This window comes from Pelodiscus sinensis, chromosome 4, assembly GCF_052426305.1.
Source record: "Pelodiscus sinensis isolate ZL-2025 chromosome 4, ASM5242630v1, whole genome shotgun sequence".
Taxonomy (NCBI): domain Eukaryota; kingdom Metazoa; phylum Chordata; order Testudines; family Trionychidae; genus Pelodiscus; species Pelodiscus sinensis.
Genome location: NC_143055.1, coordinates 48,699,463 through 48,717,118, shown reverse-complemented (window position 1 = coordinate 48,717,118; position 17,656 = coordinate 48,699,463). Strand labels below are relative to the sequence as shown.

Below are 17,656 nucleotides of genomic sequence, written 5' to 3'. Positions count from 1 at the left end.
TCCTGCAGCGCCAAAGGACGGCGCTGTGGGACCAACCTGGCAGGACCCCAGCTGCTCTGCCCAGGGGTCCCCGATTCAGCCGCTGCTGAAACAGATCAGCGGCTGATTCCAGGAAGCCCGGGGCAGAGCTGCTCTGCCCGGGGCTTCCTGGAATCAGCTGCTGATCTGTTTCAGCAGCGGCTGACTTGGGGACCCCTGGGGCAGAGCAGCTGAGGTCCTGCCGGGTTGGTCCCACAGCACCGAGGGGCGGCGCTACGAGACCAACCCCGCAGCACCCCAGCTGCTCTGCCCCAGGCGTCCGGATTCAGCCTGCTGGTGAAACTGACGCTGCTGGTCAGTTTCAGCAGCGGCTGAATCCCAACGCCTGGGGCAAAGCAGCTGGGGTGCTGCCAGATTGGTCTCGCAGCGCTGCCCCTAGGCACTGCGGGACCAACCCGGCAGCACTCCAGCTGCTCTGCCCTAGGCGTCTGGGGTGCTGCCAGGTTGGTCCCACAGCCCTGAGGGGCAGCGCTACGAGACCAACCCGGCAGCACCCCAGGTGCTCTGCTCCCAGCTTCCCTGATTCAGCTGCTGGTCAGTTTCAGCAGCAGCTGAAATGGGGAATCCTGTCCGGCTGCCCCAGCACTTCCGGGTTCCTGATGGTGCTGGACCATCAGGAGTCCCGGAGCATTGGATGCCGGACTAATGGAGTTTTACTGTGTACATACATGACAGATATGCTAAACATTCATATGTCCCTTCCTGCTTTGGACACCATTCCTGAGACCATGTTTCCATGCTGAGGATGTTAGCTAAAAAAATGCCTTAATTATATGTATTAATGAACTCATTGGGGGAGAATTGTATATCTCCAGCTCAGTTTTGCCCCCCTTTTGACTTATATTTCAAGTCATGGAAGCCTCAGATGATGCCTTAGCATATGTTCGTTTTAAGAACACTTGTGCTGCAGATTTGACAAAATACAAAGGAAATATCAGTGTGAGATTTCTAAAGACAGCTACAGCACTTAACCCAAGGTTTAAGGATCTGAAGTGCCTTCCAAAATCTGAGAGAGACAAGGTATGGAACATGATTTCAGGTGTTAAAAGAGCAACACTACACTGGGAAAACTATAGAACCTGAACCAGCAAAAAAGAAAATTAACCTGGTCTTGGGGACATCTGACTCAGATGATTAAATGAACATTTGTGGGTTTGCATTGCTTTGGATTATAATCAAATAGAACCCATCATCAGCATGGACACATGCCCTGTGGTTGAAGCATGAAAGAACATATGAATCTTTAATGCATCTGTCTTGTAAATATCTTGCAATGCCAGATGCAAATGTAAAGAAACTTGTTTGTCTGAGTGATTGACTGAATAAGAAACAGGATTGAGTAGGCTTGTAGGGTCTAAGGTTTTACATTGTTTTATTTTTCAGTGCAATTATTTTTGTACATAATTCTACATTTGTAAGTGAAACTTTCATGATAAAGATATTGTGCTACAGTATTTGAATTCTTGGTTTTTTACAAAAGAAGTATTTGTAATCAACAATAAATATAAAGTGAACAATGTACACTTTGTATTCTCTGTTGTAATTGAAATCAATATATAGGAAAATGAAGAAAGCACCAAAATAATTAACTAAATGGTATTCTATTATTAACAGTGTGGTGAATAGTGCAATTCATTTCAATATTTTTTAAAAAAATACTTATAACTACTACTGAAGCCATGGACACTTTATGATACTAACAATCATTAAGCACTAGGTGGCAATGTGAGCTCCTAAAATAAAACTAACATGAAATAAATGGCGATTTCTGAAAGGGAATCAGACTAGAAATATTACATGCTTTTGTTTTTTAGGTATGTCCTTGATGACCAGTATACAAGCTCTTCAGGTGCTAAATTTCCAGTAAAGTGGTGTCCCCCAGAGGTTTTTAATTATAGCCGATTCAGCAGCAAATCAGATGTCTGGTCATTTGGTAAGAAACTCTTCAGCAATTAAATAAGAAATTTATCTTTTCAATTTACCAATAAGTTATTAGGGTCCAACTGTTCAAGGAGAATCCAAGCCTCCTAGGGGTTGTTCCATTAAGTCATTGCTCCTGACCCTTCTCTCATTTGTCCCAGTTTTCCCTTGTGTAATTTCAATGAAGTCAGTGGAGTAACTTCTTATTTACAAAGATGTTAGGTGAATTAGGCCCACTGAGTATTGAGCTTTTTCAGGGTAGGGTCCTTAATTAACTCATTTACCATTTGAAAAAACAAATGCATAATTAGTGGCACACATACATTTTAACAAAATATTTGTTAATTGACTTGACAATCTATTCATGCCTTTTATTTTCCAGGTGTTCTAATGTGGGAAGTATTTACTGAGGGAAAAATGCCCTTTGAGAAAAACACAAATTATGAAGTGGTAACGATGGTTAGCCAAGGACAGCGTCTGTATCGGCCAAAATTAGCTTGCAAGAATGTCTATGATGTAATGATGATGTGCTGGCAGGAGGTATATTTCTTTTTCTGTACTTTATTTACCCCCTAAAAGCAGAGTTTTATTACCACATCTAATTATCGGTGTAAAATTCTGATTGCATTTTATTCAAAAGCTACCTTTCTCAAACATGGGGTAGCCTGAGTATCCCTCCAAGACCTTCAGGGGAACATGAAAATGGAGAGAATAGTGTCTTGGTGAATCAGAATGGGCAGGGTATTCCATGAATCAGACACTGTGAAAAAAAACATGAGGAAAAAGAAAATGAACAAGGCAGCTAAGCTGCTATGGTTGATGGACCAGCATGGGCAGAAAATGCTAAGCGATAAGATCTGAAATCTAGGCCAGGATGGAATTTTGTATATTCTTAGATGAGTTTTAAAAATTGATGAATTTCAAAGGAGGAACCAATGGAAAAAGACAAAAGGACAGGGTGACATGAAGTGATCCAATGGGGAATAAGATTGTTTTAGTGGCCATGATTTGCATGGAGGATGAATAGTTAGGTATCTGAGTGATCACGTATGAGCACTTTGAAAGATACCCAGAGGTAGTTATACAGATAAGGAAATACAATTAAAAAGGCGAGGAGAAAAAAATAACATGCAGCTATTAACAGAGAGCAGTGAAAACATGTCAGTAATGGTACCAATGAGAACAGAGAGAAACACAGGAAGTAATTATAAATAGGAACAGAATTAAATGTTGTAATATAAAAGATATGATGCTCCACAAAGAGGGGTTAAAGGCATTAGAGCCCTATGTTTGGATCTTCTATATCAACTGATCACACACATTCTTGAAATCACCCCACAATGAGAATAGAAGACTTTCTCTTTCATTGACTATGGGCCAAATTGTGCTCTCACTGAAATCCATGAGAATTTTGCCATTGATTTCAGTGTGAGCAGGACTAGGCGCTGTGATCTGGTAATTTTTAATATTACTCTTATGACTTTGAGCTATTTCTCTCTCTCAACTTTTCGGCTACGTCTACACTGGCATAATTTTCCGGAAATGCTTTTAATGGAAAAGTTTTCTGTTAAAAGCATTTTCAGAAAAGCGCGTCTAGATTGGCAGGACGCTTTTCCGGAAAAGCACTTTTTGCGGAAAAGCGTCCGTGGCCAATATAGACGCGCTTTTCCGCAAAAAAGCCCCAAATGCCATTTTTGCGATCGGGGCTTTTTTGCGGAAAACAGTACTGTGCTGTCTACACTGGCCCTTTTGCGCAAAAGTCTTTCGGAAAAAGACTTTTGCCCGAACGGAAGCAGCATAGTATTTCCGGAAAATCACTGGCGATCTTACATGAGATCGTCAGTGCTTTTCCGGAAATTCAAGCAGCCAGTGTAGACAGCTGGCAAGTTTTTCCGGAAAAGCAGCTGATTTTCCAGAAAAACTTGCCCGTCTAGACACAGCCTTGATGTTTATTTCTTAGGGGAAAAGATTTCTTTATAGTTGATCTAGAGCAGGGATAAGAAAAGACCACAGAGGAAACATCTATAAAATCAGCAGTGTGTCAGTGCAAGGAATTAAACAACAACAGGCACCTAGTAAAAATTGCAAAATCCAAATACAAAAAGCCTCAAAGCAAAATTAGTTGAATTAGAATGCCTCACAACAGAAAAGGATTTGGTGTAACAGGCATTACAGAAACATAGTAGAATGACAAAAATCAATGGAATTTTGTAGTACCTGGCTACAAACTATATAGAAAGACAGACAAGGCTGAAGTGGCGAGGGAGTAGTGCTGAATGCAAAATATTCCATGGAATCCAGTGAGAGGACCATGCAATTGAATCTATGGATATAAATCCCAAGCTGTAAGAATACCAATATATTAGTCTGCCTATACAAACAATCTCGGGATCAAGAAAAGAATATTGGGTGTATAATGCTGGAGAAGATCAGAGGCAGCAAAACTGAACAAAATGCTTTTCAATATCAATGAGCAAAAGGTATTTTAAAAAGTCATTAAGCATTCTTCAAGCACATCCGAGTCAAGAATCGTAATAAAGAGTCGATTTGCTGGACATAAAATAATTCATAGAAAAGTTAGGTCAAGGTCTTTTATTTTTGCTGTCTAATAATAAAAGAACATGGGGCTAACAAATTTCAGAAGAGATGTTAAACTTTATGGCTCAGAGTTCAGGAAAATCTCTGAGAATACATTTACACTACTGGACAAAGTCATAGAATCGGAAGGGACCCCAAGAGGTCATTGAGTCCAGTTCCCTGCTCTCATGGCAGGACCAAGCACTGTCTAGATCATCCTTGCATGTGTTTGTCTAACCTGCTCTTAAATATCTCCAGTAATGGAGATTCCACAACCCCTGTAGGCAATTTATTCCAGTGCTTAACCACCCTGACAGGAAGTTTTTCCTAATGTCCAACCTAAACCTCCCTTGCTGCAGTTTAAGCCCATTGATTCTTGTCCTATCATCAGAGGCCAAAGAGAACGATTTTTCTCCCTCCTCCTTGTGACACCCCTTTAGATACTAGAAAACAGCTATCTTGTCCCCTCAGTCTTCTCTTGTTTAAACTAAACAAGCCCATTTCTTTCAGTTTTCCCTCACTGTTCATGTTTTCTAGACCTTTAATCATTTTTGTTGCTCTTCTCTGAACCTTCTCCAATTTCTGCACATCTTTCTTGAAATGTAGTGCCCAGAACTGGACACAAACACCAATTGAAGTCTAATCAATGCAGAGTAGAGCAGAAGAATGATTTCTCATGTCTTGCTCACAACATTCCTGTTAATTAAGTCAAATTAAGATTCTCAACTTCTTAGTATTAAGATACTACGTTAATTGCATAGCTGAAGTCAAAGTACCTTATCTCGGCTTTTGGCGCTATCTACACTACGGGAAGTCAAAGGGAGACCACTCTCCTGTTGATTTCCCTTACTCCTTGTGAAAGCAGTCCTGCCAGCAACGACTGGAGCGCCCCTCTCAGTTTGAATTAGCTGTCTTAACTAGACCCACTAAATCAAACCCTGGAAGATCCACAGTGGCCGCTTCAATCTTCCTCTATAGTGTAGATGTACTCTAAGGGGTTATGAGGAGATATAATGTCAGGGGAGGAGCAAATTATCACTTTCACTTAATGAGAAGGCTCTGGCACCTTCCTCTGAAGCATCTAGTGCAAGAGTACTGTCAGGTATAGGCCACTAGCTTAAATGGATCTTGAGTCTAATTCAATATGGTAATTCCTATGCTCCTTCCACCTCAAAATCTATTAAGAAAAATCACACTGTGTAGCATTTTCAGCAGTGTGTGAGGTTCTGAATACATTTTAGATTAATAGGAAATAATATAGTACACAACCTCATTTCATGACTAGCAATACTTTGGGTTAAGAGAAATTTACCTGTCATGTTTCTTTCCAATGCCTCTAACCTACTTAAATGTAACAGCATATTTTTCTTTACATCCACATTTTCCTTTATATTTTATTTTGTGCACATTATTGCCTTAGCAAAATAAACTCTTTCTGATGTGATTTTAGTACAACTGAAGTATTTTAATTCATAGAAACCTGAGGGACGGCCCACATTTGAAGATTTGCTGCGTACAATTGATGAGATAGCGGAGAGTGAAGATGCTTTCTGAAGAGAGGAACAGAGGCACAAGAATTCTACAGTACAACAAAGAATAAACGTTGTAAAGACACAGAATTATTCTTTGAGCATCATCGTGCAAGATTTTGAGTATGCTGAATGAAATGTGGCGAGCCTAAGCATTATCATTTAGCATTTTCTCAACAGACACATGGAAAAATGATTATGCATTGTAGAGAAAGATGCACAATATATTCACCAACCTGAGCAATGCATGCAGCCCCCAACTGGGGAAGGTAGCTCCTGCACCCAACCTCTTCTGCCAAAGACCCTGCCCCATCCCTTGCTCTCACTGACTGGCCTGCCAACATAGCTCCAAGCCCTGGGTGGTGCCCAGAGCATCCCAAAGCCTGGGCCAGCCTGCAAGTGCCCCTAGCAGCCCCATATCTTGGCCAGCCCACCAGTGCCCCGAGTATTCCTGAGGAGCCCTGAACCTCAGTCAATCTGAGTCCAGACTGCTCAGAAGAGCTTTCAGTCTGATGCAGTCCAACCTTGGGGCTGTGGCAGGAAGCATTGGCAGAGGTTTATGGAGGCTTAGTCTTTCCTATTATCTATTGCCCATGTTAATCAATGTAAGAACACTCCTAAGCTCCATCAGAGGAGTCACCATGAGATTAGTAAAAGGTTGGGATTGATGCATGGAGCAAATGACAGGATATGGCCAAAGCACAAACACTAAGTGCAATCCTGTGCAAGTGATACATTTAGTGTTCATGCTTATGAGTTTCATTTACTCTTACTGCCAGTCAGTAGTAGTAATAGTCAATTGTGCATTTAAAAGCTGTGCTTAAAACCTAAAAGCAAGGTCATTTGGTGAGGGCCACCTACTCCTATAGCAATGCTTCCAAAGGTTCTAAATTATTATTTCCTCACAGTCTGTTGACTGGTGATTTATGCCATATACTAGGGCCAATATTCTTGCTATGCTGTTAGTCTGTTTTACACACTCCCCTCAATTTACTTTTCTTTGTGCGTAGCAAAGTACCATGGTCAACAGCGTAGACCAATGGCTCAAGTGCAGCACCGAAAGTCCTCTCTGTGGCACTGAAAGTCCTCTCTGTGGGACTGAGTCCTAATTTATTTTATGCCAGGGACTGTTTCTTGGGACTTTTTCACCCAAAGAGCATTGGGGCCCAGTCCTGAGCCCAATTATAGTGATGAACAGCACGAACTATACATCACAGCTGACTTTCAGTGAACTATATCACATTGACTTTAACTATTAAATAATTTATATACTCTTTGTACTATAAATGTATAATGTACACATCTATTTATATGAAATGTAAGTGTTCCTGAAAATGTTAACACACAAGTTGCTCTATTTTAGGTTACACAAATAGTGTGATATATGGTATCTCTGGATGAAAGAAAATATACCATGAATGTTGATAAAATGACAGATTTCTATCATTCTATCGGTCATCAGTTGTGCACAATGAAATAAGCTTTATAGATTGTATAGCAAATGTCATACTACAGTATGTGTATAATAAACCACATGTTAATTGTTTGGAATCTGGAATAGCAGTTTGCCATTGATTTATTGTCAGAAAATGATTTATTGGCCAAATATATTGCTGGCAGAACTATTGACTTTCATGGATTTACATCAAAGATGTAGGACTGAACATCTTCAGGTATGTGTGTTAAGAGCTTACATTAGGATTCAATGTCAGAGGATGCGTATGTACAATACATACAGCTCTGAGCCACAATATGAAATATCTGACATATTTAGAAATTTTATATGAATAAAAGTGAGGATTACAGTAGATGTCCTGCTGATATGGGATGGAGTTTACCATTGCAGAATGGGTCTGATCACAAAAAATGCTGAGCACTACTTATATAGCATTGAGCTCTCTTAACCCTCACCAAAGGCCCCCATGTGTAAATGAACTATAATATGCATACAAGGTGAGAAATTGATGGGGATTATTAACTAGGACCTAACACGGCAGTCTTTTCTATTGAAATCACTTGGGGTGCATCTAGACCACAGAGTTTTTTTGGGAACTCCGTCCACACTAATCACACTCCGTCCACACTAATCACAACTCCAGAGTTCCTGTCTCCTTCCAGCTCTTAAAGCTGCAGGCACCCGGGACAAGCCTTGTGGCAGGAAGCCGGCCTTGCAGCAGGACCTTGACTGCATGGCTGTGACTGCCACAGGCCTGCTGACAAGTGGCAGAGCCACAAGCTCCCCGAAACCCACCTGGCCTGCACAAGGAGCCACACCAGAGATCCCAGGACCCACCCGGGGGCACCAAATACCAGGCGCCTTCCTGGACCGGGCCAGAGACCCTGTCCCTCCTGAGCTGTGGGGGGAAGAGGAGGCCCTGAAGGATCTCAGCTCCAAGCACCGCAACGCAGACATTTATGGGTGCATGGCCGAAGGTCTGGCCCATGGGACACCACCCCTGCACCCTTGACCAAGTTTGGAGCAAGGTCAAGGAGCTCCGGCAAGGGTACACCTGGGCCAGAGAACGCAGCACTCTCTCCGGGGCAGGACCACACTCCTGTCCCTACTACTAAGAGCTCCACCAGATATACTGGGTAGTGGGCAAGCCCTTTCCCCACACTTAATAGCCCTCTTGGTGTACTGGGTTTATTAATACAAAACAAACTGTAAATAAAACTCAAAGTTCTCCAAATAAGGTCAATTTATATATTCACACAATCCAAGGTTTCTCTTTCTTCTTCCAGGTGTTCCTGAATGGAGCCTCTGTAGTTCTCCCTGCTTGATCAAAAGACCTCCAGACCTCTCTGCCTGCAGAGTTTTGCAGTTCCCTTTCCTGTTCAGAGAGCTTGCAGACTGACTCAGCTTCCTAAACTGTCCGCCATTCTTCATGGCAACTTCCTACTCCTTTTAAACACAATTACCTGATTCATCTCCAGCACCTCATCCTCTATCAGGTCTGGATAAGCTCCATGCTCTCCAGCCCATGAAGGCAAAACACCCTGTTACAGGGCTCAGACCTTTCTGATGATGCGTGATAAGGGAGTTGTTATAGTAATACTTTCCTTTTAAAAAACAACCTAGGAAATTGCATACAAAATATCAAGTTTTATATGTAAAGTTGTTTGGATTGCAAAGTCAAGCATGTGAAAGTTGGGAAATGCTAGATTTAGTTAGCACAGAATTACAGTTGTTGGGGAATTTCAGCAAAACAGTGACTTGTCAGATAATGCCAAATCATCAAACCCAAAATGTTTTGTGGAAACATATTGGATTCAATTCACTCTCCATGATCTATAAGGCCTCCAGGAGCCACTGCTCTGAGGTAGCTATGCCATATGGACAGCCTCAAGGTGAGGGAACCCCAGAACTTCCAGGGTTTACAATTTCAGGGCTACCCACCAGGCAGAGTGCCCCCCCCCCCCCCACACACACACACACATACTGTCCCACTGCCTAGTGAAGCAGTTGCCCGGGCACTGGACAGCCCTTGAGCCACAGACCTTGGATAAAGGCTCTGGCAGCTGCTGACTCAAATGTACTTTCTTCTTGGAAGTGTTAGGGCCATTCAACACAGAATAGTAGCTGTAAAACTGAGAAGAATCATGACAATTTCATTTAGCATCTGCCATGCTCCTGGAAACATATTTCATATCATCATTCTAGGGTACATTAACAGGCAAGTCACATGTAAGAAATTAGCAGTGGTTCCACTCTACTTGGCAATGGTAATGCCTCTACTATAGTAACATATCTGGTTCTGGATGATACAATTAAAGAAATGTTTGGACAAAGTGAAGAGAGTCCAGGGGAGAGCCAAAATGTGGACAAACGGACTAAAGACTTTTCGAAAATCTGATCTATAAGGAAAGATTACAAAAACTGGGTATGTGTAGTCTTAAGAAAAGGATGAGAGGGAGACGAGACCTGATAACATGTTAAGGAGAAATTACAGAATCCCTGTCTTTGCAGGCTTTTAAGAAGAGAGCAAACAAATGCCTGCCAGAAATCTTCTACCTATATTTAGTCGTGCCTCACTGCAGGGGGTTGAACTAGATGATGTCTCAAGGACTCCTTCTATTTCCATATTTCTGTGATTCAATTCAGAAATACCATGTGTCTATTTTCTAAATGAAAATTATATGGAATTTCCATTTTGGAGGAAATTTTGAAATATCAAAACACCAGAAGCTCTGTATTTTGGTCAGGTTTTTTATAGTTTTTAATTACACGATCACATACATTTTTTCCCATAGGATCCCTGCCAAATTCAATGCAAAGTATGGACACAAAGGAATAGATTCAAGGTTTCACTGGCAACTGTTAATCTGGCATTTCCTAACTTTTGATGTGTGACTTTGCAATTAAAGTTATGTTATTTTAACATACTTTTCAATATGTATTTTTATTGAAGTTCATCTAAAACGTGAAGACTGAATTCCAGTGCTGTCCTCCATCAACACACTCAATTTAAACATAGTCTAGGCTCCGAATTGTTAATTTTGTATTGGGTCATCTTATCATTAGAGTTGGCTGCCGTGTTCAACTTTTGAATAGTCTGAAGAGAAATCTGTAAATGATATTTTATAATTTTCTCTGGAAAAGGTCAATCACTCTTCAGACACTTCTTTCTTACTCTTTTTATTGGTATAACTTAGTTTCACATAACAATAAGCGCAGCACAGAAAATCTGCCTGAATTACACCAAACATCTACTATTCTTTCTAGTCTCAGACTTGTTTTAAAGTAGAACAGACACCTAGATTTCAATTCAGTTATTCTGCTGTAGAGCACCAGACTTCAGTGGAAATACTCCTGATGCAAGTTTAGTATCAAGTCTCTAACTTTTTTTTTTTTAATAGGAAAGTAGGTGGGGTTAAATTTGGTCTGTGCTATACCGTACTGCTTATCTGAGCTAGATTTTCAGTTAGAGAGGTTTTACTGTTATCAACACAACTGAAGGAAGGATCAAATTTTTATTTGAATACAAGCAAACAATCAACTATGATTCTTTCTACCTGTAAGTAAAATGTGCCATATATTTTGTTTGTATGTTCTTTTTTGTACATTAGTAGTGTAGCTAGAAAATGACCTCGATAAATATCACCATATTTTCCCAATATCGTGCTCTTAAGTTGTTCTACTGAGTTAAAATTGTTAGTGTTAACTTTCCAAACAATTTCACAAAATTGCAGTCATACCTTCAGCAAAGCTACTATGGTTACCAATATACAGACTGATGAACTCCTCAAAAAGGGAACACCAGGGGAACAGGAATCAAGGACTGTCCTTAAGATAGTGTTGTACACAGACATGACAGAGATGTTTAACAGACTTATAGGCAAAATTTCTGATTATGAATACTGAAATATTGAAATTCCTAAAGTTTTATTAGTGAAAAACTCAACATTTGTTTTAGAAAAAAGCACGCACTCTTAGAAGCAAATAGTACTGTTGATTTCCAACAGGATATGATTTGATAGTTTTTTCCCATCTGGATGATAGGCAGGTAATACCTAATCAATTGTTGGGTGCACTGTATATCACAAAAGAAATATTTTTGAAGAGCAGGGTTAAGTTAGGTGGGCAGACTACCCCTCAATGTGCCAATTTATACAGTAACTCGATCAACTGAAAAATACAGTGTTGATCAAAGTTTGCTACAAAAACATGATTGCTTAGAATCAGACTAAGAATTTAGCATTGTTCTATCAGAAATGGCAAAACAAAATAAAAAATCTGAAGATTATAGATTCAGATTATAAAAGTTAAAGACAAGAAAAACATTTCTAAATTAGCTGTAGGTTTTGTCTAGGTAACGGATTCCACCTCCCAGTTATCTCTAATTAGAGAAATTTGTATTAGGAGATGGAAAGGAAGTAGCACACATATGTGGGCATCTTTATGAACTCAAAGAACACCATGGGCCCTACAATTTTGTGCAGCACCTATAATCTTAATCTTGTAGCTCCAGTGTAGCATTTAGTAGCAATGGGGGAACAGCTCAAAGATCAAAGGGTTCCTGTACTTCCATCATGCCCCCTATAATGTCACAGAGTTGTCTCTGTAGTTTCTCCTCCTGCCCACTGGGACAATTTTTTTCTTCCCCCTTCCTTCTCCAGGCACCCAGCACAAAACTCTTCTGCTGTGCATAGAACCAGTTGAAGATCCTGACTTAAGTTGTTTACTAGGATGGCTGCTGCTAAACATGTAAACTAAATATGCCTCTGGTACTCTTGGTTAACTATTCGCCATGTTATGTCTCCTGCACATGTGTCTCTGCGTGTATCATGTATCTCCAAAATGGTGCCTCAGAAATCACTGAATCCTAAATCTGGGCATCATGGACCTTTGGTGAATATGGCTTTGCACAGGTATTTCATTTATGCTTGTCAGCCAGCCAGCAGAACGTAACTAGCTACTCTTTTAAGGACAGGTGATATCCTTTCATCCACTTTTGTGGGGGTGGGGCGAGGGAAGCAAGCTGTAAGACTGGTCAATTTTTCCTATGTGATTTCCCTGCCTTTGTAAGATTATTATTGTTATCTGAGAGCCAGACTGAGCTTTGTTTCAGACTATCAAACTACATGAGGACTGGAGAAATGCGATTTTTAACATTGCCACCAAAAGTCCCCGGGGGTAGCCGTGTTAGTCTGTGACTTTTAAAGAAACAACTAGTAGTCCTGTAGCACCAAAGGCTATGTCTACCCAGCAGCATTATTTTGAAATAACTGACTTTATTTAGAAATAATGAAGAGCATGTCTACACTGCAAGCCATTATTTCAAAATAATGGTGAATTGGAGGACTTCTTACTCTGACTCCTGTAACCCTCATTTCACAAGGAATCAGGGAAGTCAAAGGAAGAGTGTTCTTCCTTTGACTTCCTGTTGTGTACACAGCATCAAAAGCTGAATTAAGCTATTTCGACTTCAGCTATGCAATTGACATAGCTCAAGTTGCGTAGCTTAATTTAATTTTAGCTCTGTTGTGTAGACATACCCTTAGAGGCTAACAAATATATATATACAGTAACACTACCACCGAAAACAAAATGCATGACAATATCTAAGGCCTATGGAATCAATCTTCAGATGGCATACATTTTAAATCACTGACTTTATGTTTTTGTTGGTAAGTGTAATCCCATCATTTGAGAAGGACTGAAAAGCATGCTTTTCCCACACATGTATTATGCAGACATATTCCAAAACAACAACTTATTGAAACAAGTTACACACAAAATACATCTTTGTATTATCAGCAAAGGGGGAGGGCATTTTCTTGGCAGGGTCATGTCCCATTATGTCTGTGGGTTACAATATTTCAAACCTCAACAGCTATTACATATGTTCCCTTTGGCAAATGCATTAAGGACCAACTCTTGGACTCCTTACTGAGACAAGATTCCCATTGAAATCAACAAAAATTCATTATAGAAACTCTGAAATCTTGGAACCACATACTGAGGGTGAAGGCAGGCAGGCAAAGTGTGTGTGCATGTGTGCTGAGTACACCTCATTACTAGGGCCCTGCCAAGTTCATGACTGTGAAAAACATGGACCATGAAATCTGGTCTTCCCAAAGAAATCTCACTATTGTGATTTCTGCAATGCCTTCAGAGGTGGGTGGCCAGGGAGTGATGGCTAATAGCCAGGCACCCAGCAGCAGTGCAGAAGCAAGGGTGGCATGGTCTGGTATTGCCATCCATTTGTGCCACTGCTGGCGGCAGCACTACCTTCAAAGTTGGGTTCCTGGTAGCAGCCACCACTCTCCAGCCACCCAGCACTGAAGGCAATGCAGAAATAAAGGTGGTGGTACTGTAACCCCTCCAATAGCCTTGTGATCCCTCTTCTATTATCTTCTTTTGGGTGGAGTGAAATTTAAGATTTAAATATCTGAAATCATGAAATTCAAGATTTTTAAAATGCTATTTGGTGAATTTGGTAGGGCCACACTCATTACTGTTCAGCAACCTTCTCTGGTGTATGCAAAGGGTTTTTCCAAAGGACAAACTACTCTACTAGACCATGTCTACACTAGATTATTTCGAATTTACTAAGTTTGACTTCTGGGAACCCGATTTTACAAATCTGAAGTTCCATGTCCTCATGACAGGGAAGAATCAAATGTAGTCTGAGGCAAGCTCCATTAATGCACTACCTCACACTCAGAACCTCAGGAAGCACTCTGGGGAGCTGCAGGAGGCCTCCTAGAGGCCAATTAGTTCAAATTAGCAGCAGCAGCAGCAGAGCACCCATACTAACATTATTTCAGACTTACAAGTTTGGGAATAGCATTATTCCTCATGAAAAGCAGGACTACAGAGTTTGAATCCTGCGGCCCCTTATTCTGGAATAATGAGCTTGGTAGTGTGGATGCACATCGCTTGCAAATTTGACATTGTGGGGCTAATTTTGGACTAAGGTCCTAGAGTAGACCGGGCCTGATCCAAACCCCACTGAAGTCAACGAGAATCTTTCCACTGATTTCAGCAAGTATGGTTCAGGCCCTAGCACAATATGAATTCGGGGAGAAAGTGTGTAAAAAAATGTTTAAATTATAAGAGTAATGGGGCAAAATTCTGTTTCAGAGATCCATAGATTCCAAGCCAGAAGCGACTGTTGATATTATCCAGTCTGACCTCCTGTGTAACACAGGCAGAGAACTTCTCCTAAATAATTCTGAAAGCATCTCTTTAGTAAAATAGTCAATCCAGATTTAAAAGTTGTGCCTGATAGAAAATAAATCCACCATTACATCTGGTAAGTTGTTCCACTGATTAATTACTTCGTTAAAAATGTACATCTTTTTCCAATCTAAATTTGTCTAAATTTCAACTTCCAAGCACTGGATGTTATACCTTCCTCTGCTAGACTGCAGAGAGTGTTATTAAATATTTGTTCCCTGTGTAGGTACTTACAGACTATAACCAAGTCACCACTTTACCTTATCTTAGTTAAGCTAAACAGAGTGAGCTCTTTAAATCTACAACTGTAAGGCATGTTTTCTAATCCCTTAATCATTCTCATGAGTCTTGTCTGAACCCTATAATTTTATCAACAAACTTTAACTGTACATACCATAACTGGACACAGTATTCCAGTAGTGGTCACACCAAAGCTAAATACAGAGGTAAAATAACCTCTTCACTCCTACTCAAGATTCCCATTTATATATCTAAGGATTGCATTAGCTCTTTTGAACACAATATCACATTGGGCTACGTCTACACTGGCATGATTTTCCGCAAATGCTTTTAACGGAAAAGTTTTCCGTTAAAAGCATTTGCGGAAAAGAGCGTCTAGATTGGCAGGATGCTTTTCCGCAAAAGCACTTTTTACGGAAAAGCGTCCGTGGCCAATCTAGACGCGCTTTTCCGCAAAAAAAGCCCCGATTGCCATTTTCGCAATCGGGGCTTTTTTGCGGAAAACAAATCTCAGCTGTCAACACTGGCCCTTTTGCGCAAAAGTTTTTCAGAAAAAGACTTTTGCCCGAACGGGAGCAACATAGTATTTCCGCAAAAGCACTGACAATCTTACATGAGATCATCAGTGCTTTTGTGGAAATTCAAGCGGCCAGTGTAAACAGCTGGCAAGTTTTTCCGCAAAAGCAGATGATTTTGCAGAAAAACTTTCCAATCTAGACACAGCCTGGGAGCTCAAGTTTAGTAAATAATCCACCATTGTCCTCAAATTTTTTTTCAGTGCCACTGCTTCCCAAGATAGAGTCTCCTATGATAAAATTATGGCCTTCAATCTTTGATACCAGATATATACATTTACCTTAAACCATATTAAAATACATGCTTGTTTGTGCACTTTACTAAGTACCGGTTATCCAGATTGCTCTGTATTCAGTGATCAATCCTCTTTCTTATTTACCACTTCATCAATTTCTGTATCACCTACAAATTTTATCAGTAATGAATTTGTTTTCTTCTGGATCAATAATGTCTGCAGGACCACTCTAGAAATACACCAGTTCCATGATAATTCCTCCTTTATAAGTGTATTCTGAGAGTTTTTAATTCATTCAACGTATGCCACTTCAATTTTATTTCATTCTAGCTTTTTAATCATAAAAACATAAGAATGGCTATACTGGGTCAGACCAAAGGTCCATCTAGCCCAGTATCCTGTCTGCCAACAGTGGCCGATACCAGATGCCCCAGAAGGAGGGATCCCAACAGGTAATCCTCATATGATCCCTCCCCTGTCACCCACCTCCAGAGAAATAGCTAGGGATACTATTCCTACCCATCCTGGCTAATAGCCATTGATGGACATAATCCCATGAATCTATCTAGCTCTTTTTTGAACCCTGTTAAAGTTCTAGCTTTCACCACATCCTCTAGCAAGGAGTTCCACAGGTTGACTACGTGCTCAGTGAAGAAAAACTTCCTTCTGTTTATTTTAAACCTGCTGCCTATTAATTTCATTTGGTGACCCCTAGTTCTTATATTGTGGGAATAAGTAAATACATTTCCTTATTCACTTTTTCCACACCATTCATTATTTTATAGACTTCTATCATATCCCCCCTTAGTCTCCTCTTTTCTGAGATGAAAAGTCCAAGTCTTTTTAATTTATTTTCATATGGGACCCGTTCCAAACCCCTAATCATTTTTTTGCCCTTTTCTGAACCTTTTCCAATGCCAATATATCTTTTTTGAGATGAGGCAACCACATCTGTATGCAGTATTCAAGATGTAGGCGTACAATGGTTTTATATGGAGGCAATGAGATATTTTCTGTCTTATTCTCTATCCCTTTTTTAATGACTCCTAACATTCTATTTGCTTCTTTGACTACCGCTGCACACTGAGTGGATGTTTTCAGAGAACTATCCACAATGTCTCCAAGATCTCCCTCTTGAGTAGTTGTAGCCAAATTAGTCCCCTTAATCTTGTATACAGCCGCTCCCTGAGTTACGAACAACTTACGGACCAACACTTGGTCCATAACTTGAAGTATTCGTAACTTGGATCCCATAGAGTTACATGACGACCGCGCTGTTCGTAAGCGCGGATCGCCGTTCGCAACTCGGATCCACATTTACGACCACTTTGGTCGTAAGTGCGGATGGTCGTAAGTGGAAGTGATCGTAACTCGGGGAGCGGCTGTATAGTTGGGATTATTTTTTCCAATGTGTGTTACTTTACATTTATCAACATTAAATTTCATTTGCCATTTTGTTGCCCAATCATTTAGTTTGGTAAAATCTTTTTGAAGCTCTCCACAGTTTGCTTTCGTCTTAACTATCTTGAGCAGTTTGGTATCATCTGCAAATTTTGCCACCTCACTGTTTACTGCTTTCTCTAGATCATATATAAATAAATTGAATAGGATTGGTCCCAGGACAGACCCTTGGGGGACCCCACTAGTTACCTCTCTCCACTCTGAAAACTTATAATTTATTCCTACCCTTTGTTTCCTGTCTCTTAACCAATTATCAGTCCACGAAAGGACCTTCCCTTTTATCCCATGACAACTTACTTAAGAGACTTTGATGAGGGACCTTGTCAAAGGCTTTCTGAAAATCTAAGGGTGTGTCTAGACTACTGAGTTTTGTTGACAAAAGTGGACTTTTGTCGA

The 17,656-nt window shown here is 40.5% G+C and overlaps 2 protein-coding genes across 3 annotated transcripts in view; both read left to right on the top strand.

The window, feature by feature from the left end:
- Positions 1-7,623, top strand: part of TEC (tec protein tyrosine kinase) — a 102,754-nt gene extending 95,131 nt beyond the window's left edge. For both annotated transcript variants that reach the window (XM_006113450.5, XM_025179918.3), the window contains exons 16-18: positions 1,854-1,972; positions 2,342-2,499; positions 6,013-7,623. In XM_006113450.5, coding sequence (XP_006113512.2) covers positions 1,854-1,972; positions 2,342-2,499; positions 6,013-6,090 — 355 coding nt within the window. In that variant the 3' untranslated portion in view covers positions 6,091-7,623. The remainder of the gene's footprint in view (positions 1-1,853; positions 1,973-2,341; positions 2,500-6,012) is intronic.
- Positions 7,624-7,761: 138 nt separating this feature from the next.
- The window catches only part of TXK (TXK tyrosine kinase), a 60,508-nt gene continuing 50,613 nt past the window's right edge, over positions 7,762-17,656 (top strand). The window contains exon 1 of the mRNA XM_075930463.2: positions 7,762-11,080. Within this exon, the coding sequence (XP_075786578.2) occupies positions 11,065-11,080 (16 nt within the window). The 5' untranslated portion in view covers positions 7,762-11,064. The remainder of the gene's footprint in view (positions 11,081-17,656) is intronic.